Consider the following 25,330-nt stretch of genomic DNA (forward strand, 5'->3'; position numbering starts at 1 on the left):
TAGTCTCCTAAGGAAATCTTGTGCAATGCCTGCAAACGTGGCATTGGTTGTGGTATCCTGAGACATCCATACTTTGCCTGAATAGAGAACCATCAGGTGTTCGAAGCTATATGTGGTCATCGAGAATGTTTGGGAAATCAACCAACACACAAACCTTGCTAAGTTCCTAAACTTCAAAATTTTGAGGCTGACCTCTTTCAAGTTTTAGCATGGAAACTTAGCAATTTAATGGCTGAAATGTATCGTCATATATTAAGAAACTCTCATTTGCAAATTTGAAACATCCCGAAATTGTCCTAGATAAGTCTAGTTTGTATGTTTCCTCTATGTATGATCAAGTTACATGCTGAAATTAGTTTGAGATTGTGAAATTTCATGGACATGTTCAAATTCCAATCTTTATGATGAGCATGGTGAGCCTTTCAAGTTTAGTCTTTACTGGAGTCGAGCATGGTCTTCTATGCTTTATGGATGTAGTAATTGCATGATTCGTTCACACATGCACGTATGCATATGAAACATGCAGGGTGACGTGTACCCCCCCCCCCCCTCGAACACGCACACACACATACACGTGTACGTATCTGTGCATGCAAACACACAATAGCTGAGAATTCTATTTTTCCACCTGCACCGTCTAATGTTGGGACTCTCCACCATATTGTTTCGAAAAATAGAGGGCAGACTTTAAGAGTTTGTTCCCAATGTATTGAACATAAATTGAATTTAGTTCCAATGCATTGGAGGGTATGCATTTTGTAATAAGTAAGCTAATATCATGTCCATCTTCAATGTTCTAACTAAAAAGTTTATTGGAAATCTCAGTGGACAGCAAAAGCAGGTGATATTCCCGCTCATCAATTGGTTGTAGATGCATTATTGGCGACAAGGCGTGCATTCCAAAACGTGCGGGTACTGCTAAGGCGAATGGGTGATGCAGCAGGAGTGCCTGTATGTGAAAATCTGACATTTTTTGTGTTATGCTGGAAATTATCATTTTCAAAAATTTGCCGAGCTGTGTGCCCTACATCGGATCATTTTGTGTCTTAATGCTTTCCAGCTCCTATTACATGGGTGTTATTATTGGTTTCACTAGTAACTTTGGTACATACATCAAGCAGTTATAATACTTAATTATGTAACTCACCAACATCCTGGATATTTCAGCAGTGTCTGATTTCAAACCCTCTTTCGATTTTTCACCTTCTTATTAAGTAGCGTTTCATAATGAGTTTTGAAGTCAACTCTTCTTTCATTTACGAAACTGGCTGACCTTTGGATCCTTATAAAACTTAAATAATCAACATATAATGTTTCATCCACTACGTTTGTATCACTCTTCTTTATTTACATGGGTCGGTCTAGTCTTGACATTTGAAATCCAATGTTTGGACTCCAACATTCCATGCCCTTGGGACATAGCACACATGCCTTGGCTGTGCAAGTCATGAGTTATAAGAGATGAAGCATCATAAGGCTTAAAAGGTCAAGAAAAGCATACAAAGCTGGAAGCTGAAGGTTTTCAAGGTTCCTACTTGGGCAATTGGTCAGGGAATGTTCCTAATTTTTTTCTGTTTGTATTTGTATTTGCATAACTTGGGCATTTGCACATGAGAATTTGAATGGGTAAGGGCCATGTGACACATTACACCTATGCATGAAGCTAGATATGATTTTGAACCGTTTGAGTGACTAAAGGAATTGTTTTATTTCATAATATAACAACTTGAATGTGATGGCGAGTAGTAGTACGTCGACATGGTGCTAGAGTATTATCTTTCAAATGATCTAAACTATGTCATCCTAAACCTCAATGCCATAAGGGTTGGAAGTCCTGCTCTCATGTAGGTACTCTAAAAATAAGTGGAGTTGCTTTTGCACTCCATGGGAGCTGCCATGTGCCCTCCCTATGTATTAGATGGTTCTTTTGCTGTCCCATAGATCTGTTGGTCTCCCGTGGACATTAACAGACTTTCTTTCTTTCTTCCTTTCTGCCCCACTCTCACAGCCCTGCTCAGCCCCATGGGGTTGTGAGAAATATGACTCCACAAGAGGCAAAGAGTGGCCACATGGCACAAACCTGGAATTTGATACAAGGGGACGGCAAAAGATGATGGTAGTCATGCCTGGCTTTATCATGTATGTCATGCCAAGGGAAATCACTAATCTGTGATAAGTAGACATTAGAACATCATTATATATTATATGTCAATGGTGTAATATGTATTTGTATTTATGATGGACACCGACTGAATTGTTATGGCGGTGGATCATCTGAGTAGATAGGACTAGTCGAGCTGGAGCCACTACTTGAGACGGCATCAAATTTGGGAATGTGACCCTTATTTTATTAATAAAGATGTGCACCCATGTGTCTAGGTCCTAGGGGCAATAAGGTGCATTGAATGGTAGATGCATGGGTCATAAGATAAGGGTAGGTGTAAAGGGGAAGATGGAACTTGAGTGATTTTAAGGGACATTAATGAAAGGGTATCACCCTTCATTGTGAATCTCACGCGGCATTCTCTCTATTCACTTTGCATTCATCCGCCATCCCTCACACACCTTGTATGTAGGTCGAAAAGAGAAACAAGTACTCTCAGGAGGACGCTTTTTTCCCATTGGAGGGCCAATTGGCATTCAAATTCTGCATACATTCGCATTCTCGAGAAGTCCGGTTCTTCACATTTGGTATCAGAGGAGTTTTCTCAAGACAGTTCTACTAGGATTCTTTGAGACAAGCATAGTGGCATTGGATTGGTGAAGAATCCCAATATAATGAATCCAACTCTAACTGATGGCTGGATAGCCTTTCAGATGGAAGCTTTCATTTGGTGTATATAATGCATTTGCGCGTACTGCCAACATTGCATCCATTGCCACATATTAGTAAGAGATGTATCTAGACTATGGATTTATGTCTAGGTCAGCCTAAAAGGCTGAAAGAAAGTTTATTAAAGTCTTCGGAAGACCGATGGGTTGTATGAGACTGTGAAAATCCTGGTACAAACGAGCTATGAGGGTGGAGCTACTAAACGAGCATCCACACCAATGCAAAATGCAAAAAAATGCAAAATGATAGTACGAAGTACAACATAGTCATGTCAGTGGTCGACTACATGTCAATCTCATCATCGTCATCATCATTAGGACATCAGGGTGGATGAGGCAATGGAGAGAGAGAGAGAGAGAGAGAGAGAGATGTATTACCGTATTTGGGAGGCCTCACGGGTCTATGAGACACAGCACAATCACAGAGATAACTCAAACAAGCCACTGTGGGCTGAAGCAGAGGGCTCACTAAGGCCCGTTGCTGAATATTATGCTAAACTAAACTCAAAATACAAGAGTCAAAACTAGTACTCGATCTCCGAGTCAAAATACGTAACCTTGGTGGCTCTCCTATGAGCTGCAAAAATGTCTTGTATCTTTGTCTGTTGGGTCGTCTCTCTCTACGGCGGGGGGGCGTGGTCTTCGTGATCTATGTATCTGGCAGGCCATGTCGATCGTGACACCTTTGATCAGGCGACCCCTTTCGAATATAGCTATGATGGGCTGAACTCCATTGTGCGTGCTTTGGTCCATCTTTGCATCGTGTGTAGCTCTTGCATCTATGGGTGCATCTCTCGTCATCATCTCATCCCACTGACCCACTCAGCCCTCATATCATCTATCTAGTTCTCCTCAACTCCACTATGTCCAGGGGTAGACTTAAATGTGTAAAAATACATGACATGTTGCTAGGCTCGATCTATCTCAGTCTCGTGTATCACTGTCTCCTCCTGCTCTCTAATCCGTCACAACAAGGTCTCTCTATGCCATCACATCTCCATTAGATAGAGACCAACACAAACCTGGTCCTGGAAGTGAATTAGTTGAGAGAGACTCGAGAGTCCCAAACCTGTGCCCCTCCTGAAATAGGCAATGATATCGTCCTTGGATCTCATAGTAGACAGGGCAAGTACACAGGGGGAGGGAGAGAGAGAGAGAGAGAGAGAGAGAAAAGAAAGAAAGAAAGAAATTTTATTAGAGTCTTCGGAAGACTGATGGGTCTATGAGACTGAAAGAAAACATGATACAAATCACAATAAGGGTGGAGCTACTGAAACAAGCATCATCACCCGTGCTGAATCCTACGTCTGATCATACATAATCAAATACATCTGGATGTAAAAATGAGAGATTATTAAAGTTTTCGAAGACCGATGGGTCTATGAGACTGATAGAAAACTGATACAATAAGCAGAAAGGGTGGAGCTACTAAACGAGCATCATCACCCATGCTGAATGCTACGTGCTAAGTAGTACATAATCATCTCATCAGTAATGGCATCATCATCATCATCATCATCATCATCGAGTCAATCACCATCAATCACCATCAAGGCTGGCTGGCTCCAGTCAATGCAATGCGCCCCCACAAGGGTATATGTGTGTGTCAGGGAGGTACTGATGTGTAGCCACGCTGGCGACTGTCAGTGGGTGCTTCTTGTCTCGGTCTTTGCTCCCGACCAGGGCTATCGTAACCCCTTTGGGTCGTGCCCCAGGCCTGTGAACATGGATGGGAGGTCGCTCAATGTGATCTGCATGCTGGTCCGTTGTCAAGTGCGGCATGCCTCAAGCTCTGGGTCTCTGCTGCGGCTGCTATCAGTGGCCGCGAGGCTCGCGTGATTCTGCTCTAAGAAGGGTCAGGCCATGTGCTTGAGGATTGTCTCTATGTCCTGAGTAAGTGCTCCTTGTGGCAGACCACCTCATGGACGAAGGTAGCGAGGCATCCTTGGTCTGGGTATGAGAGAAGTCCGGATAGTAGCCCAAAACCATCCCTAAAAAGGCAATGGTATCGACTGCGGATCTCGTAGTACACAGGGCATCTGAACGCGAAGTGTTCCTTTGACTCCACCTCCTGGCAATCACATAATGTGCAAAGGTGTCTCTTCCTAGGTATCCCCTCAGCTGGTCCGCTCTCGATGCGGACTCGGTGTGATGAGTCTAGAAAACGTTCGATAGAAATCCTTAGTGAGGGTGGCAAGTGGATCCGAGTGTACTTTGGCGGGACAATGAAGCCCTCCTCGGAGATGCGCAGGCAGTGGTCTCTATAGAAATTGAGCTTCACGAGAGTCTATTAACATCCACGGGAGACCAAGAGGTATGGGACAACATGGAAACCATCTAGTACATTAGCTTAGGAAGGGCACAGGGCAGCTCCCATGGAGTGCAAAGGCAACTCCATTTTATTTAAATTACCTACTTGATGACCTAGATAAAACATACACATATATAGCTGGCCATACAGGAGTTTAAGAATGAGAGTCTTTTGGTTTCGATTTGAACTCTTTAATGAGTGCTGCTCCGTCACGGTATACTACCCATTTCCCATCTTTCCCGGCAGCCTTGACCTTTGCTAATTCTGTTGCCTTGTTCTTGAGTTAAGCTTGTGTAAGCTCTCAGCTATCCATACTTTGGTACCCTTCAGCTTATAAGATTGTCGTAGAAGCTTGATCCGCAAATCTTTTGATTTTAATGTAAGGATGGCATGACCTTTAAATTGTCCAATAGAAGCTGGCCTGTAGTCTCATCTTCCTCCTCATCATCATCCGTCCATTCAATGTTGGGCAAGGTTGCTTTGACCTTTGCCAATCTTTCACTAAATGTGTCCTCTTTGTACCAGTCTTCTGGGAGTTCCTCCTATTCTCAACGTGTTGTCCCGTCTAGCTTCATGTTCTTTAATCTCCGCTTGAATATCAGTCTTACTTGCTTTTGTGTCCACTTCCGCACTCACTTCTTGATTGTTTGAACTTTGGTATGCACTAAATCCTTGATTGTGGAGACTAACCGGGGGGTAGGGGGAGAAGCGTTACAAGTCTTTACAGCTTGATCTATAAGTGATTGTTGTCCAAGCCCCTCAAGGACTTGAAGTCTAGCTTTCACCTCTTCCAATAGTATATTCAACTCCCTCACTTCTTGTTGTACGAAATAAATCCGTGCATGTTGCGTGATAATGGGTCGGTCAAAACCACCTTGGTAATATGTCTGTGCATACAGAGAGAGACAGACATTGAGAGAGAGAGAGAGAGAGAGAGAGAGATGTATTATTGTCTTCGAGAGGCCTCACGGACCTATGAGACAAAGTACAATATCAGAGTGACACATGCTCATACAAGCGGCTATGGTTGAGGCAAAGGGCTCACTAAGACCCTTTGTTGAGTACTCTACTAAACTAAGCTCAGAAGTACAAACACAAACTCAAAGTTCAAAATTAGGAGCTAATAGTTAGACTTAATCTCAATTCAGAGTCAGAAGACACAGCTAGGTGCCATGATGGCTCTCCTTCGAGCTGCGAAAATATCTCGAATCTGTGTCTAATTGGTTGTCTCACGGTGTGGCGGGGGGTGTGGTCTCCGTGATCTCTGTATCTAGTGGGCCATATTTATAATGATGCCTCTAATTGGACCGTCTCCACCGAGTAAAGGTGCTAATGATGGGCTGGACCTCCATCATGCATGCTCTGCTCCATGACTGCATCGTGTGTGGCTCCTACGTCTCTGGCTGCATCCCTCCTTGTTGTCATCGTCTGATCCCATTGATCCATATTGGTCTCATGTCATCGACCTCTTGCATCTCTGGTTGCATCCCCCCTCGTTATCGTCGTTGTCTGATCTCATTGATCCATGCTGGCCTCATGTCATCAATCTCCTTCTCTACCCCAACATGCCCATGAGTAGACTCGAATGCATAGAAATTGTTGGAGAGGTCACCTCCCCATCTGTAAGCCCCCGTATGAGGAGAGCATGGGGGGGGTGGACCTAGGGTTTGAGTGTTTGCCACATGGGCATCTGATTGGATGCCATGAGGACAAGAGCCAGAAGGGATTGAGTGATAAGATGGGGCTGCCACATGGACAGCATCTTGGCTGTCATGTGGGCAGCACATCTAGAGCTGTTATGGGCAGATCAGGGAGCCAAGAAATAGCGCAGCATAGTGGGGGTCTATGGGCGGGTATACAGCCTGCGGCAGGGTCTCCAGCAGCAGCAAAGGGGAGCCTAGCAGCAGCCCAAAAAGGGCCTGGCTAGGGCCCTTATATAGGGTTGGTTGGGCTGAGCCAACCAGGTCAGTTGGGCCAGCCAACCAGGTCTGTCCAGTCGGCCCATTTAGGGCTGGCTGGTTGGTCCATTTGAAAGGGCCTTGAGCCCTATAAAAGGAGAGGCCTTGGGTCTCATTTCATATCCAGCATCCAGCAGTTCCAGGGCAGAAAGGAGCAGCAGGAAGCCACCCTCTGGGCCTATATCCAGGAGGTGAGAGGGTGCTTGAAGGGCTGCAGACTTAGCCAGGAAGGGCTGGACCTTAGCTGTCTACCAGCGCAGCAAGGTGCTGAGATCATCATCACTTGCAGTGCGTACGCTCTGTTGGGTCATTTCTAACCTGGTATCAGAGCCCAAGTAGGAGGCTCATAGGTGTGGGAGCCTGAAGGCAGGGACCTTGCTGAAGGATGACCCTGATTCAGAAGCTCTTGGGAATCGACTTCCACAATTGGAGGATTGTGCCCTTGCAAGAACGAGGGTGACTCAGGTTCAGTTAGGTGCGTTTAAAGTTCGCGTTCTAGGTTATCTGGAGATGTACTTTTGTTGCAGACCTTGCCAAAGGAAGGACGGGTTGAAATAGACCCTCAGTGCATGGTGCCTAGAAGACTCCAAGGTGTTCACTCATTATGAGGGGGACAACTGGAAGATCGTGACTGCTGGATTGCTCGAGTTCGAAGGCGGGAACATGACTGAAGGAGGTGGTGCCAGGAGGTGCTACCAAAGATGGACCTGTGTACCAGGATGGTGTGCGGAAGCGGAACCAGACCTGGTGGAGCAGGAGCCACTGGATGAAAAGCCAGGAAAAGATTTCGACATCGAAAAGTTCCAGAGGACTACGACCAGGGAGTTACTGGAGCATCTTCATCAATGTGTTGGCATTGGGCCTAGATGTGTCAGTGAGAGGGGGTGTTGGTGAGGTCACCTCCCCATCTGTAAGCCCCCATATGAGGAGAGCATGGGGGGGGTGGACCTAGGGTTTGAGTGTCTGCCACATGGGCATCTGATTGGATGCCATGAGGACAAGAGCCAAAAGTGATTGAGTGATAAGATGGGGCTCCCACATGGACAGCATCTTGGCTGTCATTTGGGCAGCACATCTAGAGCTGTTATGGGCAGATCAGGGAGCCAAGAAATAGCACAGCATGGTAGGGGTCTATGGGCAGGTATACAGCCTGCAGCAGGGTCTCCAGCAGCAGCAAAGGGGAGCCTAGCAGCAGCCCAAAAAGGGCCTGGCTAGGGCCTTATATAGGGCTGGTTGGGCTGAGCCAACCAGGTCGGTTGGGCCAGCCAACCAGGTCTGTCCAGTCGGCCCATTTAGGGCTGGCTGGTCGGTGCATTTGAAAGGGCCTTGAGCCCTATAAAAGGAGAGGCCTTGGGCCTCATTTCACATCCAACATAGCCAGCAGTTCCAGGGCAGAAAGGAGCAGCAGGAAGCCTACTCTCTGGGCCTATCTACAGGAGGTGAGAGAGTGCAACAAGGGCTGCAGACTTAGCCAGGAAGGGCTGGACCTTGGCTGTCTTCTAGGGCAGCAAGGTGCTGTGATCATCATCACTTGCAGCAGCAAACAGCCAGCAGATAGGAGCAGCAAAGGAGCTTCCCTTGGGCCTATGTTCAGGAGGTGAAGGGAGCACAAGGAGCTGCAGACTAAGAGCTGAGAGAGCTGCCCACCTAGGCTGGTGCAAAGACAGCAAGGTGGAAGGGATCTGGACGGATAGTCTACAGAAGCTCGAGGTGGAGCACGCGGACTCGAGTCTAGAGATAACTGGCTGATAGGAGAAGTACCTTGTGGTAAGATCAAAGGACCACACCATTGGTGGGACTCTGGATCTATATCTTTTGTATTGTGTCCATAGTTTTGGACGGAAATATATTTTGGTGGTTTCTCTATCTGGCTGGTTCATTGTCTATTGATGAGTCTGCACATCTAATCTATGTGACTCACATTAAGTAAAGAAGTTTGTGATTCCACACCCCACACACCACACTGTGTGAGCTGTTGGGCATTACTATCAGTCTTCCGCTGTGCGTACCCTCTGTTGGGTCATTTCTAACAGAAATCTGGGACGTGTTGCTGAGCTCGATCTACCTCTGTTTCTTGCAACACTGCGCTCTCCTGCTCTCTGATTTGACGCAGAAGGATCTCTCAAGATCGTCTCAAGTCCATTAGATAGAGGCCAACACATACTTGGTAATAGAAATGAAGCACCTGGGGGAGAGGCTCGAAACCATGTCCCTCCTGGAAGAACGTTCTTGGAGCTCATAGTAAATTGAATAGGTACATAGGAAATGCTCCTCTGTGTGTGTGTGTGTGTGTGTGTGTGTGTGTGTGTGTGTGTTCATCCTATATTTTCTTCAGAATGTCCCTTAAGCAGTCTTTACATGACAGTCTTGCTGCAAGGGATTTGGATGCTACTTGCCTTGAAGTGTTCTCTACTTGTTTTTGAGTTCTTCTATCGGGCTCTCTTTCGGAGTTCTTTGCTAGTGTGTGGGAGACTTCCCATATTGTAAATTCATGAGCATATAAATACAATGGATTTTACCAAAAAAAAAAAAAAAAAAAAAAGTGTGTGTGTTCATCCTATATCCTCTCATGGGAAAACACCTGCTGAAAACTCTGGTGTTGGCTTGACCATTGGCTTGACCAAGGCTGCTGTGACTGCAAATCGGACCTTGTTTCCTGAAGAAGAAGTTGCTGCACTTTTGTCCTCTTCTCAGGCTGAAGCTTCATCCCAGGGCAGAGGCCCGGACATTGAGGTGGAAATGCAGACTTAGACAGCCCGTTAGTTGCTGTACATACCTGTCCCATAACTGTAAATATGCTTGATCATCTGAAGTGTGTTACTCTCAATGTACAAGGAATGCGTGATGGTCGCAAATGGAAACTGGTCTGGATGTATATCAGGCAATTGCAGCCTGATATAATTGCTTTGCAAGAGCATAATCAGCATATGTATGCTGGTCAAATAGGCCATAGCGCAGTCCATCCTTGTGGCATATATTCAATTTTACTTGCCATTGATCATGTTTACTAAGGCAGATCTTACATCTTTCATGTCTGTCTTTATGGAACTCTTCTGGCGATCCAAACATGGCAGAAAAAGTCTCAGGTTGCTTTCGATGCATCACATTTGTTCTCCCAAGATGCATGGTGGATTGAACATCATGGATATTCATGTGCATATTCTTGCCCACAGGGGGAAAATGTTGCTGCAATTTCTGCAAGGTGATCAGCCTTGGGCTCTTATGATTAGGACTCTGGTCACTCATATGAGTATTTCTGTGTTTGGTCATTGGCAACTCGATCACTACAAATTACTTCTATGCTTTCACCCTTTGTTCCGATTCCTCCTTTGGAACTCCAGGACCGATTGGAAGATTGGACTTTTGACTTCTCCAGGGTCCTCTTCTCGTCCTTTGAGGCTCTCTCAGATTACTGTACGTGCATTCTATAAAATCCTTTTGCCTCAACCTTGGGTTTCAAAGAGAGGTGATTCTGTTTGGCGAATGCATCGCCCAGCCAAGTGGTGGAGGAAAAGATTACAGCAACTTTGGGCCTATAAAGTACCGCTTCGGCAACAGGTTTCTTTTGGTGAGTTCTTTTGGGAGTGTTTCCATCTAGACAGCTATTAGCTCATCGACACATTGCTCCTGCACTTTGCCATAGATGTTCTGCTTCTTCGGAGACTGTGTCTCACTTTTTTTAGCATTGTCCGTGCTCTCGTGAGTTTTTTGATCTGCTTCGACAGCACCTGCGAGCGAGATTCCCATCTGCTCCATTTGGAAAGTTCTTGTGACTATTTGGGTTTCATCCATCCAGACCGGAGTTTCATCTTTTCTTCGTTTGGGCTCGCTACTGGGCACTATGGACTTTATGGACATATAGGAATTGTAAAGTCTTTGGTGATCCTACTTTCTCTCTGTTTGGCTTTTTTAGGCGTTCTCTGCAGCAATCTTTCTTTGATTGCTTGCAGACCCGCTGCATAGATCATTAGGTCTTTTTGGGATATAATGAAATTTTCAGTTGGTGTAATTGTAGCACCTTTTTTTGAGGTTGCTACTCATATAATATAATCAATCAATGATTTCACCCAAAAAAAAGTGTGTGTTCATCCTATGTTGCAATGTATTGATCATCTTGTGGCTACAGGATCAGTTCATGGCTTGGAATTGGATGCTAATCGCAGCATGGTTGCTCAAGCTTATGCTGATGATTCTTTCTTTACCCCAAAGAATACGCCCCATGATCTTGGTGCCTTGATGCAGGCCCTCTTTATTTATGGTTTGGCAGCTGGTCTTCATGTTAATTTTCAAAAGTCTAAGCTGTTCCCTTTGCATTCCAAAGACTGGCATAGTCTATTATGGCCCGGGGATATCATTCCACCCGCTCAGTTTGTTCATCATCTTGGTTACCCTTTGGGGTGGGAACTCACTCGCCGACAACAAACTGATTGGGTTTTGGCTAAGCTTCAGAAAAAGCTTGAGTATTGGAAACTGGCAACCTGGCCTTTGCATGTTCGTCTTCGAATAGTGCAGTCCATCCTTGTGGCATATATTCAATTTTACTTGCCAGTGATCATGTTCACTAAGGCAGATCTTACATCTTTCATGTTTGTCTTTATGGAACTCTTCTGGCGATCCAAACATGGCAAAAAAAGTCTCAGGCTGCTTTCGATGCATCACATTTGTTCTCCCAAGATGCATGGTGGATTGAACATCACGGATATTCATGTGCATATTCTTGCCCACATGGGAAAAATGTTGCTGCAATTTTTGCAAGGTGATTAGCCTTGGGCTCCTATGATTAGGACTCTGGTCACTCATATCAGTATTTCTTTCAAGAAAAAGTGATATATTCCATTCAAAACGAATCATACAACAGGTGGGAGAGAAAGTACTCTATCCCTAGCCTCAACAATGTGGCAAAAAAGCCATGGTGGTGGTCTAAAATGCCACGACATCCCAAAAGGGGTCAAATGAAAAAATAATGAGCAGTCCCATGTCCTCATGAAGGATAAAAGTCTCCCATGAGCTGCCAAAGAGGTGCCTGTACACCGCTCCCACTGACTGCTGAGAGTGAAATGGAAGCGAGAGTGTCAACCTCCGTGCATAAATGGCCCCTAAGGACAAAAGAACATCGTGAACACCATATCCGCCATAGGGTAATGCTGGAAATCACCTCCTAGGCTGATCCTGCAGGTGAAGTAGGCATGGAATCTTGAGCTGGTACAGGTACCAAAAGTAAATCCTGCGGCGCCATGATGCTGACATCTATGGGACCCCGTCTCTGGCGATGCTGCATGAAGAAACCGTGGTCTCCTGGCTCTGACTCAAAGAGAGCAAAGGCTCTAGATCCTCTCCCCCAAAGGGCAGCACCCCATGTCATCCGAAAGGACTCGGATGTAACATACGAGAACAACCTGAAGATACCTGTCCATACCACTCTAGAGCTAGGGCAGCTCCATAAACAATGCTTACTAGATTCCTCTGCAAGCTGACAACGCATACACAAGGAGGGTCTACCCATCTGCTGAAGCCAAGTACCCATAGGTATACCCCTATGTTTAGTGAGCCAAAGAAAGTAGGAGACTTTCCTAGCTCTACTGATGTCCCAAAAGTGAGTCCAGTAGCTCAGCAAGAGCTCTGCAGTAAGTCCGTGTGCGTGCCAATGCTGTGAGGCAGATGGTAGGTGATGAGAGTCTCTTTGCTGAAGCCTGTAACTTGCCCTCGTCGAGTACTTAAAAAGAGAAAGATGACGAACGCCTGCCACTGGAGCAGGCCACGCCCACTCACCTGGGTCCCAGTCGAGCTCCGCAAGAGGTCGACCCTGAAAAATCCAAAGTCTCCATCTAGGATCCTCTGCAATGGTCAACCTGGAAGGATCTGTGGCCCATTCCTTACCCAGGTAACCAATGACCCTGACTCTCTGCCAAAGGAGCTCCTGTCGATCCAGGGGCTGAGTGGGATACAATCTGTGAGAGGAGTCCGTCTCAAAATAAGTAAACGGTGCCGGTCCTAAACGAACTCCAATGCATAGCCCAGCCTCACTAAAACAACCTGACCAAGTAGAGATGGGATGAACATAGGCTGGATCTGTAAGCATATCCCTCCACTCTTGAGGAATAGCTCTCATGATCACTAATCTGGTGGCAACAATCTGTCCAAGTGGCCCGTGTCTATCTCTGATCTCCTCCTCTGACATCTCCACACCTCCTCTGAACCAATCTCCAACTGTCACAACCCCTTGAGCATGCCATCTGGCCAAGGGAGTCCTAAGTTCTGTACTAGGGGAAGATCCCTGATACCGAACTAGGGGGTTATGATAGAGTGGCTGTCGGGCAATTTCCTCTCTGGAGGAGGGAACTACTTTGATGAGGTGTTGTCGAAAGTGATCCCATATCTGAATAAGCCTTTTCACAAGTGGTGAGGAAGGCTAAGAATGCTGGTCCGCCAAGAAGATCCAACTGACTCTACCTGCCCACACTGGCCTGCTGCTCTGGGGGTGCACTGGTGAATCCCATGTAGTAGGAACTGCTTCCACGGCTAATCTCCTGGAGTCAAACCTCTAACAAGAAGTTTGACTAAAAGGGCTCTGCTCTGCATCTCAGGATCATGATCCCCAAGTCCTTCCTGTGAGGAGGGTAAAGTGATAGTATCCCATGAAACCCTGGCCCTAGTGTCCTCAGAACCGTCGCCACCACTCCACAGGAAGTTTCGGAGCAATCTCCTCACCTGACGGATCGAGTCAGCATGAAAGCACCAACATGACGCAACGTACCACATAGTCTCTAGTAGAACCTGGTTGAGTACCAGCGCTCTTCCGGCCAAAGAAAGTCTAGCCGTGCTCCAGTAGGCTAGCTTTCTCCGGATGCCCTCAAGAGCTGGGGCAAACTGTTGCGTCGGGGACACCTCAATGCCAACCTGGAAGCCTAGATATCTCGTGGAGGTGCCTGTGGGAATCCATACAAAGCCTCTATCTCCTCCCCATGCTGGGGTATCCTACTGAGCTTCTGTCCAGATGCCTTTTGATTTGTTCCAATTGATAAGTCCCCCTGAGGCTAGGCAGAACTTGTCAATTGAATCCGCAGCAGTAGCGAGACTATATGCATCTCCTCTGACTGTCAGTGTCGTGTCGTCAGCAAACTCAGTATCCAGAATCTCCTGCTTGTGCCGGATAGGCAGATGGAGGCCCAAAGTGCCATGACTGGTAGCCTGCATAAAGTATCCCATAGCCTCCGCTACGAAAAGGAAAAGGTAAGGTGCAAGTGGGCATCCCTGTCGTACTGATCTGGATAGCTGAAAAGCCGGTCCTCTCCCTCCACAGACCACCATTCTGCTAGAAGAGTGGGAGTAAAGTGAGGAGACCCAAGAAATCCATCTATCACTGAAGCCTAGCCTCCCATAGTGCCCTCCAAGAAACCCCAGTCCACCCTATCATAAGCCTTCTCAAAATCGAGAAGAAGAACTGCAATCTCCTGCTGACTCTCCTTCGCCCAGTGAGTGGCCTCCCAAAAAGTGAAGATGTTATCCAAGATACTCCGATCTTGGACAAATCCTGTCTGAGTAGCTCTGATGATATCTGGCAGCATAGGCTTTAGGCGAAGAGCCAAGGTCTTCGCTAGGATCTTGTAGGCTGTCTCTAGAAGTGTAATGGGTCTCCAATTACGTAGGACTGTCTTGTCTCCCCCTTTCGGGATGAGACAAATCATACCTGTGCATAATGTCTCGCCCAAAGATCCTGTATCGAGAGCCTCTGACAAGGCAGAGAGTAGATGAGGCCCAATCGTATCCCAAAGAGCTCTAAAAAGAAGTGGCGACAAACCGTCCCCCCCCCGAGCATCTGTCTCTGGGCAGCTCATGTAACGCGTCTGTGATCTCCAAGAGTGATAGAGGGCTATCCAAAACATGACTCATCCTGTCTGAGACCATCAGGGGGATATGACTCCAAATCTCCTCTCTGGCTCAGATCATCTCCTCGGCGACTGGATCGGCGGTGTAAAGAGTGGAATAGAAATCAGAAGTGATCTCAACAAGACGGTGAGGGTCCGTTTGAAGAGACGTGAGGGTCCGTTTGAAGAGACCCGGCCTCATCCAAAAGTCTACGAAGACTGTCCGAAGAGTATCTCTGACCCACTGCCCTCAAGAACTCTCTAGAGCATCTATCCCCCTTCTGAATCCAGAAAGTCTGCTGGGAGTAAAACCTAAATTGGGCCCTCCTGCCCTGAATCTCCTCTAGTCTCTCCTGAGCCTCCGAAAGCTGTCCTCTGATGAAAAGAGAATGAGGAAAACTCTGGATCAATCTCTGAAGTCTGGATACCTCCGCTCTTGCATTCCGATCTTTGATTCTGAGCTTTTCCTTCTCCTCTTTTGCCCTCAACTGGCAGGCCATGCTGACTCTAGCCAAAGCCCCCTCTACCCACATCAACCAGCCCTGATCCACAGCAGTGTCCACTGACAACCAAGTCTCTCTCAACCGTTCCACGAACTTTGTATCCTGAAAAACAAAGTCCGAAACTCTCACAGATGCTGTGCTCTCCAATCGAGAGGTAGGAAGAATCTGTAATAGGACTGGAGCATGGTCAGATAAAACATAACCCGGGCGGATCCCAATCTGTCCTCCTCTGGCCTGACCCCATTGGCCAATATAAAACCTGTCAAGTCTGACCAAAGAAAGAGAGCCATGGAAAACCCCGGACCAAGAGAACTGAAGACTGTCAGCCAAGTGACGAAAGTCGTCCAATCGAGTTGCATCATGAAGTCCAGCATGCAAAACAAAACTATCCCACTCCACTCTCTCCCTATCAGAAAGGCCACCCTTTGTCTGACCCGACTTGTCTTCAGCGAATTCAACCATGTTGAAATCACCTCCAACAATCCAGGTGTCTGCCTGAGGAAGGGACTCTCTGAGTTGTCTCCAAAAAGCACATCTGTGGGCTAAATCCGTGGGAGCATACACATTGAGAACACCAACTGCTGTGCTCTCAATATGAAGAATAACATAGCATGCTCTGCTCTCCACTAGTGTACCCTCTTGGGTGATCTCTGAGGCCCACCTAGCTGAAACTTAAATGCAAACTCCTCCCCTCGTGCCATCCGCTGGGTTCCAATATGTCCGGCTCTGTCCTCTGAGTAAGGATCTGCATCTGTCAATCCTGTCCTGGGAGAGCTTATGCTCCTGGATAAGCACAATGTTTGGAGGGGACCCTGAGGAAATAAACCGAAGGGAGTCCCTAAGCAACTGCAATCTAGGAACTCCCAATCTACGACCATCTGCATCTGAGGTAAATCTGCGGCCGTTTAGTCCTCTCACACTCCAAGAAATGATGGACAACCTAGACATCGGATGGAAGTGTGGGTGTGCCAGTGGCAACGGCACAAAACTCTCTCTCTGACGGCGCAATTCAAAGTCGGTCTTTGATCAAACTCCAAATCTGCCCCAACTCATGTAAAATGGCTCCATCCAAGGGAATAGTACTTTGGACTGAGGAGCTGAAAGTCAAACCAACCAGCACTCCTGGGCAAATTAAAGTCTCTCTGAATCTCAAAGAACAGAAACAGAAAGGCCCTGCCACCGAAGCCAGGTCGAAGAGTCCTAGGGCAAGAATGAATCTGCGAGCCGACAATACGGTGAACCGATGAAAATTGAGTCATGCTCATAAGCTGTCTAGCAATCTCGCTGTCAAGTAACTCAGCTGACCAGCTTTCGCTCCCCCGAGATCGAAAGCTACCTACGGAGAAACGAAGAACGTGCCCCTCTCTGGAGAGAGTAACAGATCCCAAGTACTCCTCTGACCACCGGCAAAACACCGGTAGAAGTTCCAATCGAGTGAGGGAGTCTGTGATAACCCCTCGAGCCAAAAAGGGCCAAAACTCAACGGGCAGATCTCTGTCAACCATCCTGGGGTCAAGTCTAGGAGTTAGAAGAGCTGAAAAGGGCTAAGCCGTCCTGACTCTGCTCCTGGAATAGGTGAGAGGGAGAGGAAGAATCTGGGACGAGGTGCCTGTCCGCGTGGGTGACTGATACTCTTGCTCGATCTCGTCTGCTAGGATCTCCCAATCCTCACGCCTGTCTGGGTACTGAGCAAAATCTGTGACCGCACTCGCAAAAGATCTAGATAAACCAGGAGTGAAAAGCTGCGAGGACAAGGCTGTACTGGGTGGGGTTTCTAAAAGGACGCTCCGCATAGCAACAAAGGAAGGTACTGCGCGACGGGGCTGTGAAAGGGGTCTCAAGGGAACCTCGTACAGGCGCATGAGATCTTGGGACGGGCTCTGACTCTGACCTGTGTCGTGAAATACCACTCTCTCAACGGACTGCTGGGGAGAGGCATCCATCCTAGTAATTGCAGCCTGAGTAGTCTCCTGCTGAATAACTGTCTCCGTAACCAATATCTGACCCTCCGGGGTAGTAGTGTCGAGAGTCATTAAATCTTGAGCTATTGTCTCCTGCACAGTGTGAAGACCTGCCTGTGGATGGTCCTCCACCTCTCCCCTTTTCGGGGTCTCCTGCACATGTTTCTCGACTCCCTGAGCTACCGTCTCCTGCACAGTGTCAAGACCTGCCTGCGGATGGTCCTCTGCATCTCCCCTTTCCGAGGTCTCCTACACATGTGACTCGACTCCCTGAGCTACCGTCTCCTGCACAGTGTCAAGACCTGCCTGCGGATGGTCCTCTGCATCTCCCTTTTCGGGGTCTCCTGCACATATGTCTCAACTCTCTGCCATCTGTGAGCTCGTACCTGGGGCTGCTCATACTGCTGGCTCTCCCTCTGTCTCCGTCTCCTCCGAGCTCTCCCTGAAAGCTGTTCCACTGGAGGCACCTCCAGGTCCTATGATTCCACTGTGGAGGCTCCCCCAGAGGAGTCTCCTCTCGTTCTGCTGAATGAGTCGAAGCAGGCTCAAAGATCCCCGGAGGCTGAACTGAAGACTCTGGGTCACTCGTAGGATGAGAAGGATCCGAAGTCTCTGATCGAGGCCGACGATTGGGGCAATACCTAATAAAGTGACCTCTCTTCCGACAGAAAAGACACTGATCAGGAAGCCCCTCGTACAAAACCCTCTGCTGCATCTGGACCCCATCTCTCGTAGAGTATGATATCAAAGTAGGCAAAGGTTGAGGAGGGGGGAACTCTGAAGTGACTCTGACCCTCGTAACACCTGTACTAGCGAGTGACTGAGCATAGGAAAGTCTAGCACCTGATGGGATGATTGTACCTGCCACGCTAGCCATATGCTCCACAGCTCTGCGACAAGAGCTGACCTCATAAGGAAGTCCAGGGAAAAGCATCCAAAAAGAGACTTGACGCGGTCCCGGGGAAGTAGTACTGAAGTGCTTCCGCCAAGGCCACAAATGGATGACTCTGCTCTGAAACTGGATCGGTGAGCTCATAAGTACTCTTTGAGCCTGCTCTGCAGACTGAAGGCCAAAAGAAAAGCCCCTCTGCCAAGCAATCGGAAAACCGTAACTGAGACACCCAATGAGGCCATGCTGGTGTACACCCAATCACTTAACTGTTGGCCTCTACCGGGTAGAAAGCCAATGATGTGCGTCAAACGAAAATCCTCCTCTGCTACCTCAACCATCTGCACAATGTCAGGAGGAAAAGAAACTGTGGCTTCAATCTCCTTAGGTTCGGCAACGGGAGTGGCATGAGTGTCCGCCATTGTCTTAGCTTGCGCTGTCCTGAGGGGAGGAGCTACCTCTGCTGAAAATACACACCAAGAACTCGCAACCAACCTCTAGAATCCCCAAAAACCCCTGGTTAAAGAATGCCCCAAACTTCAGCCTGTGTGGAATGAAAACAGGCCGCTCAATGCAGAAGCAGAAAGCTCCGCCAATGCCTCGAAGCAGCCCAGGAACTCAGTTCCCCGGAACACGAGCAGAATGGTCCCGGAGAGGGCTTTGAAGCAGCCCAGCCTGAAGCGCAAGGGAGGGGCAGACAGCAGCTACTGGCGGCCTAGATGGCAGCCTGAAGGGGCGACCTGAAGGAGCAAGGGGAGCTCGACCAACAGGGCGCGACCAGCAGCAGCTAGTCGGGCTGAAGGGGGGGCGCAATGCGAGCGGGCTGAAGGGGGGGCTCGACCACCAGGGCACACCTGTAGCAGCTAGACGGGCTGAAGGGGGGCGCGACGCGAGAGGGCAAGGGGGGGCGACCTGAGCAGGGGGCGCTGCCAAGGGAGCCTATGCGGCCAAGGCAGCAAGGCGCTGCCAAGGGAGCAGGTCGTGGCCAAGGGGCAGGGCGCGGCCAAGGGCTGGGTGATGGCGACGGACGATGGCGGGGGGCAGCAGCAGATGGAGCTCCTCCAAGAATCCCATATCAGTATTTCTGCGTTTGGTCATTGGCAACTCGATCACTGGGATTTCTTTTTTGGCTGCACTGATGGCACTTTGCCTGGATGCCCTTTTGTCTCCTGCTTGCTTCTTGACTGGAAGCATGTTCTTTCTCATCTGGAATGGAATGGACGGCAATCTTTGCTTGGGAATTCTTTGAGAGCTGAAAGCATTCACTGGTCGAAAGTCTTTCAGCGTCCCTTGGCTTTACAGGAACCTCGACGTTCCTACTTTGTCTCGTTTAAAGGCATCACCTCGGTTGCTGATGTTATAGATGATGTTGGTACTGTGCTCCCCTTTTCTCTAGCAGCCACTACATATGGATTGGGCTCTCATTATCGTCCTTTGTGGTGACAAATTACTTCTATGCTTTCGCCCTTTGTTCCGATTCCTCCTTTGGAACTCCAGGACCGACTAGAAGATTGGACTTTGACTTCTCCAGGGTCCTCTTCTCGTCCTTTGAGGCCATCTCAGATTACTATACCTGCATTGTATAAAATCCTCTTGCCTCAACCTTGGGTTTCAGAGAGAGGTGATTCTGTTTGGCGAATGCATCGCCCAGCCAAGTGGTGGAGGAAAAGATTATAGCAACTTTGGGCCTATAAAGTACCGCTTCGGCAACAGGTTTTCTTTTGGCAAGTTCTTTTGGGAGTATTTCCATCTGGACAGCTATTAGCTCATCGACACATTGCTCCTGCACTTTGCCATAGATGTTCTGCTTCTTCGGAGACTGTGCCTCACTTGTTTTGGCATTGTCCGTGCTCTCGTGAGTTTTTTGATCTGCTTCGACAGCACTTGCGAGCAAGATTCCCATCTGTTCCGTTTGGGAAGTTCTTCTGGCTATTTGGGTTTCATCCATCCAGACCGGAGTTTCATCTTTTCTTCGTTTGGGTTCGCTACTGGGCACTATGGACTTTATGGACATATAGGAATTGTAAAGTCTTTGGTGATCCTACTTTCTCTCTGTTTGGCTTTTTTAGGCGTTCTCTGCAGCAATCTTTCTCTGATTGCTTGCAGACTTGCTGCATAGATCATGAGGTCTTTTTGGCATATACTGAAATTTTCAGTTGATGTAATTATAGCATCTTTTTTTGAGGTTGCTACTCGTATAATATAATCAATCAAAGATTTCACCCAAAAAAAAAAATATGTGTGTGTGTGTGTGTGTGTGTGTCTCTCTCTCTCTCTCTCTCTCTCTCTCTCTCCCCCCCCCCCCCAGAGTTCATAGTCTGCAAATCCACTGCTCCCTAGGTGTACCTGTGGCTCTCCGTGTCTGGATCCTGCATTTGTCCATTGGCAATTGTGAGGTCATGTGAGCCTTGCCTGTCCTCTAGATACTGGGGGTCTGATGATCACTCCATCCTCCAACACTCTCAAGAAATAGTTGTGGTAGAATTGGAAACTCTTGGTGCCCACCCCCCAAGTTCATGAAGTATAAAGCTAGAGTACGGTTGATCTCATTCAGTGGGACAAAGGGATCAGGAGCATCTAAGCCATACGGAAAGAGGGGGAGACGATTCATCTGAATGCCATGTCTATCAAACCATCTGGAAATGTCTGCATACTAGGCCATGCGAACCCCACTCTTCGTGTAGATGACACCGGTAGCCTCCCTCTAGGTAAGGTCCAGACCTTGTGAAGTTATGTAACCGTCTGGAAGATGGCATTGACCTCGAGCAGTGTCATGGCAGACTCTGCCTGTATGATCTGGTGGGGGGCTGAAGGCTTACTTCGAATCATCTGGGATCCCATAGTCACTTGTAGCCTCTCGAAACGTCGCCACTCAATCGGTGGCAGGTCACACGCCCAGAAGGATGATGCGTACATGGCAGTCGACCTCACCAACATGTCAAATAACCATCCCTTTGTCTGGGGGTCCTGAAAATGTGCTTAAAAGTACTACTGCTCCAGTTGAGATAAAGCTCCTTGCCCTCATGTAAGTCATGCCCTAGCTACGTAGTTCATCGTGAAGATTGGCTCCACAAAGATTGCCCCTTAGTAACGTACGATCTCCACTGGCTCTCCTCGGTAGGTGAAGCTATGTCGATGAAGTGCTGGCCGTGAGGTGTTAAAAATCATAAATTTGGTCTTACCAAGGTTAATCTATCTCACCTCTAGGGGGCATCTAGGTGTCTTTCTAAGCCTGTTGTTGAGGAGGATAGGACTATGTCATCTGCATACAATAGTATCCGTATGCAGATGACATAGTCCTTCTATCCTCCTAAGCGCGTGCGTGCGTGCGGGCACACACACACACACACATACAGATTGTGTTTATTAAATTCTTCGAAAGATCGAAGGATCTATGAGACGGAAAAAACTAGATACAATGGGAAGAAATCTGAATGGGTGGAGCCACTAAGTGGACATCCACACCCAAGGCGAATACTAATATCTGAACCCACAGGAAAAGGATAGATCCACAATGTGGTATCACTATGGTGGTCCTCTATATGTTGTGTAAGGAACGAGATCCACTGGGCCATAGAGAATTGAATAGGAGAGCTTGATGTGGTAGTCATGGGCAGATAGATCAACCTAACCCCTATCATACATATCGTTGTATCAAGGTAGGGAAACATACATGGTTCTCTCTGATTAGGCCATTGGACACCCAGGCTTGATAGGGACAAGGAGAATGTGGTTCAATGACGGGGTCAAAACATTAGTACACATCAAAGTATGATGACCCTGGCAATCAACATTTGATCAATACACACTTTTTTTGGGGGGTCAAGTCTATTTGTATTTATATTACAAGACCTAACATGAAAAGATAGCATCCAAGCTGTACTGAAAGGGGGGGAGACGATCCATCTGAATGCCCTGTCTGTCAAACCATCTGGAAATGTGTGCATACTAGGCCATGCGAGCCCCACTCTCAGCTAGTCGTGTAGATGACTACAGTGCCACTCTCGGTAGCCTCCCTCTAGGTAAGGACCAGACCCTGTGAAGATAAGTAACCGTCTGGAAGATGGCATTGATCTCAAGCGGTGTCATGGCAAACTCTGCCTGTATGATCTGGTGGGGGGCTGAAGGCTTACTCCGAATCATGTGGGCTACTCATAAACAAGAAGAAGATGGAAAAGACCAAGGAGAATGTACATTCAAAGCTGCACCAAAGAGGAGCAACTTCTACTCGGAACTAAAAACAGTGAAAGAAAGCTTCTAAATGGGCCGGAGAGGAAGATCTCCTTGTGCATGTGCATCCTGAAGGGATCGGTGCAGGGAGGGTCAGAAAAAACCATAAAGATTCACATGCATGTACACACACACACACACACACACACACACAAAATGATACAATCTAGAATTTTCCCTGTTATGTAGCACACTTGAGTTTCCAAAGATGGAAGCGCCCATTGACATGGGAATGCCCAGTTTACACGAAGGAACTACACCATGTTATGCAAGGACCAAAAAATGCTGGCGACACTTTTCCAAAGTAAGCAGCCTTATCACATTATTTTAGCAAAATTGTCTTGATTGGGCCACTGTATTCTGGAAGGCAAAATATCACTGCTTACTATTACATGATTTTCATACTTTTCTCCTAAACAAAGTGAACTTTTATTAAGTATGATATATAAGAAATCTAGGATGAAATTCTTTGAAAATGTCATACAAAATTATGTAGAAAAGAAATGAGACTGTCGCAACCAATTCGGAGAGGGAAATGCCATGAACGCTTTGTGGAAGTATATCTGTAAAACAATTCTTGGTGCCGCTTTCTCATGAAAGATGATATCCTGTCCATAGCGGAACATGACGAGCCTTGAATCCTACTCAACGTGGGTATGAGCATTGAGGATGTGCATAATATCCTGCCGGATAATTGAAAGTGACTGAGAGACAACTGCATCTAGTGTGATAAGCTGTGAAGCTCCTCTCTAGATCAAGATAGCTATGCATGAATCTGCTCCCTCGTAATACCTGAGGTCCAAAACATGTGAGCTAGGCGACAGAAATCCATGTCAAGTAGTATGTACCTCTCCAAGCAAGTGTGCAATGCCTTGTCAGATCCTCTGGGTCTCTCTGCAACCCCAAATACATTGCTTAACGGACTCTCAAATGCATAGAAGAACAATCTTTGCAAATATTAAAAGTACATGATGGCAAGCCCACAATCTGGACACCTTTCATTTTTTGAATAGAGGGTATGTTGTCAGTCCTGATCATTAAATGTACTCCCATACTATTATATTATGGATAATTGACAGATTCAATGTAGACCATCTGTGATTGGTTGGATGACATCACTATTCAGTCTGACGGGGGCAATTCATTTTGTCAAATAAAATACTGTTATTAGTGTCTGCATGTATGTGGCATTTGGTTTCTATCAGCGCCTTGGCAGCATTTAAATTCCACAGCAATCACTTCAACAAAGATAAATAAATTCTTTTGTGAGTTTTGTCTTTCGAAGGAAATCCAGCAGATTGAGTTCAGTGCAAATTTTTCCTTGCTGCACATGGTTTACTACAGAATTATTGTGCTTCTTTGGCTCTTCCTTTTATAGTAGCCTTCTCTCTTTGTCTTTCATATTGCACAGTTTTGCAGTATGCAATTGCCTTTTTATCACATGTAGATGGCATGCATGACTTCATGTTGCTGCCAGGTTCTTGCCTTATCTCTAGTGTTAATTATTGATTCTTACAGTATTCAAACTTTTCTCTATCCCTTCCTTTTGTATACTATTATTTTTTCGCTTATTTTGTTGTATGAGAAACCATCATTTATTGAAAGCAATGTTGTCTTTTCAGATTGAGCCACCACCTCAGACGGCTTTGCTAGATGCAACCATGCAAATGGAGGGCGTGCTTTTGGCAGGAGTACCAGGTGCTGGAGGATACGATGCTGTCTTTGCTATCACTATTGGCATCTCTGCTAGAGAGACTGTGGAAAAAGAATGGAGTGCCCGAGGTGTGCTGGCACTTTGCGTAACTGAGGACCCCCGTGGTGTTCAGGTGGAAGGAGGGGATCCTAGACAGGAGGCGGCAATTACAGGAATGCATGCTCTTAAACTAGAAGGCTAGAAAATTAAAAAGCATGGGTATCTCATGCTCTTAGCTCTGAAGGATTCTCACAAACTATTTACCATGTAGTACAAAGGTGAATCAATTTTTTTAGGACAGTTGTGCAGCACCATGCTGACTTAAGCTACACTACCCTATGGATGGAACCAGCATTCAACTAGTGCTGTACAGAAACTATACATATAACATCTTAATAAAAACTGGGGCATTTCCAGTAAGAAGTACACAGCTGGCCCAATTCCATCCTTGCTAAAAGTCTTCAGCTTTAGGTGGACCTTGGGAGTCATGGGAGCAAAGCTCTCCATTTGCAGAGAATGCAGATGCATAAACTTTGCAATATTGCATTGTGTTGTGGTGAAGGTCTACTAGATGATGCATGTTTGCACTTGCACTAGGTCTAGCTGGCAAAGGTCTAAGGGGTCTCAATAGGCTTCTAAGATAGAGGAGATGAAGGCGGTGGCCGAGATGGCAGGCCCTAAGGATGAAGACTCGAAGGTTGAGGGGATAGCACAAGTTGTGATGGAAGGGTGGAGATTGAGAAGACAAGGTATGATCTTAGACATTCTTCATTTGAACACTATTCCTCTACTTGAGTGTGAATCAAATCAATCTTGAACTGGGTTGATCTTCCTCATCGTCGTCTTCAAGAGCCTGGCTAGTCATTGGAATCTGTCCTCTTGGCTCTTGCACTATTGGCCTTGGCGAGTTTGCAGATGGGTGGAGGCCTGACCTAGCCCCTAAGGATAGGCCCTTGCCAAATGTCACATATGCTTGCGACGTAGGCACGGGCGAGGGAAATTAGAGTCTTTCAAAGCTCTCCCAATCTTGTTTCTCAAGGAAGATCTTCTCCGACAAGCTCTTTAGGTACTCTATGATTAGCCATAGT

At 47.0% G+C, this 25,330-nt stretch overlaps 1 protein-coding gene across 6 annotated transcripts in view; it reads left to right on the forward strand.

Annotated features, from left to right (window-relative positions):
• Positions 1–25,010, forward strand: part of LOC147905650 (GHMP kinase family protein) — a 105,581-nt gene extending 80,571 nt beyond the window's left edge. For 5 of the 6 annotated variants that reach the window (XM_087373831.1, XM_087373839.1, XM_087373856.1 and 2 more), the window contains 2 exons: positions 826–951; positions 24,172–25,009. In XM_087373831.1, the coding sequence (XP_087229957.1) occupies positions 826–951; positions 24,172–24,444 (399 nt within the window). In that variant the 3' untranslated portion in view covers positions 24,445–25,009. Of the gene's footprint in view, positions 1–825; positions 952–24,171 lie in introns of all 6 variants that reach the window. The other variant, XM_087373865.1, reaches the window with a different exon arrangement.
• The last annotated feature ends 320 nt before the right edge of the window (positions 25,011–25,330 follow it).

The sequence above is a fragment of the Dipteris shenzhenensis genome, chromosome 1, assembly GCF_047967505.1.
Source record: "Dipteris shenzhenensis isolate YYH24624 ecotype China chromosome 1, Dip_SZ_1.0, whole genome shotgun sequence".
NCBI lineage: Eukaryota > Viridiplantae > Streptophyta > Polypodiopsida > Gleicheniales > Dipteridaceae > Dipteris > Dipteris shenzhenensis.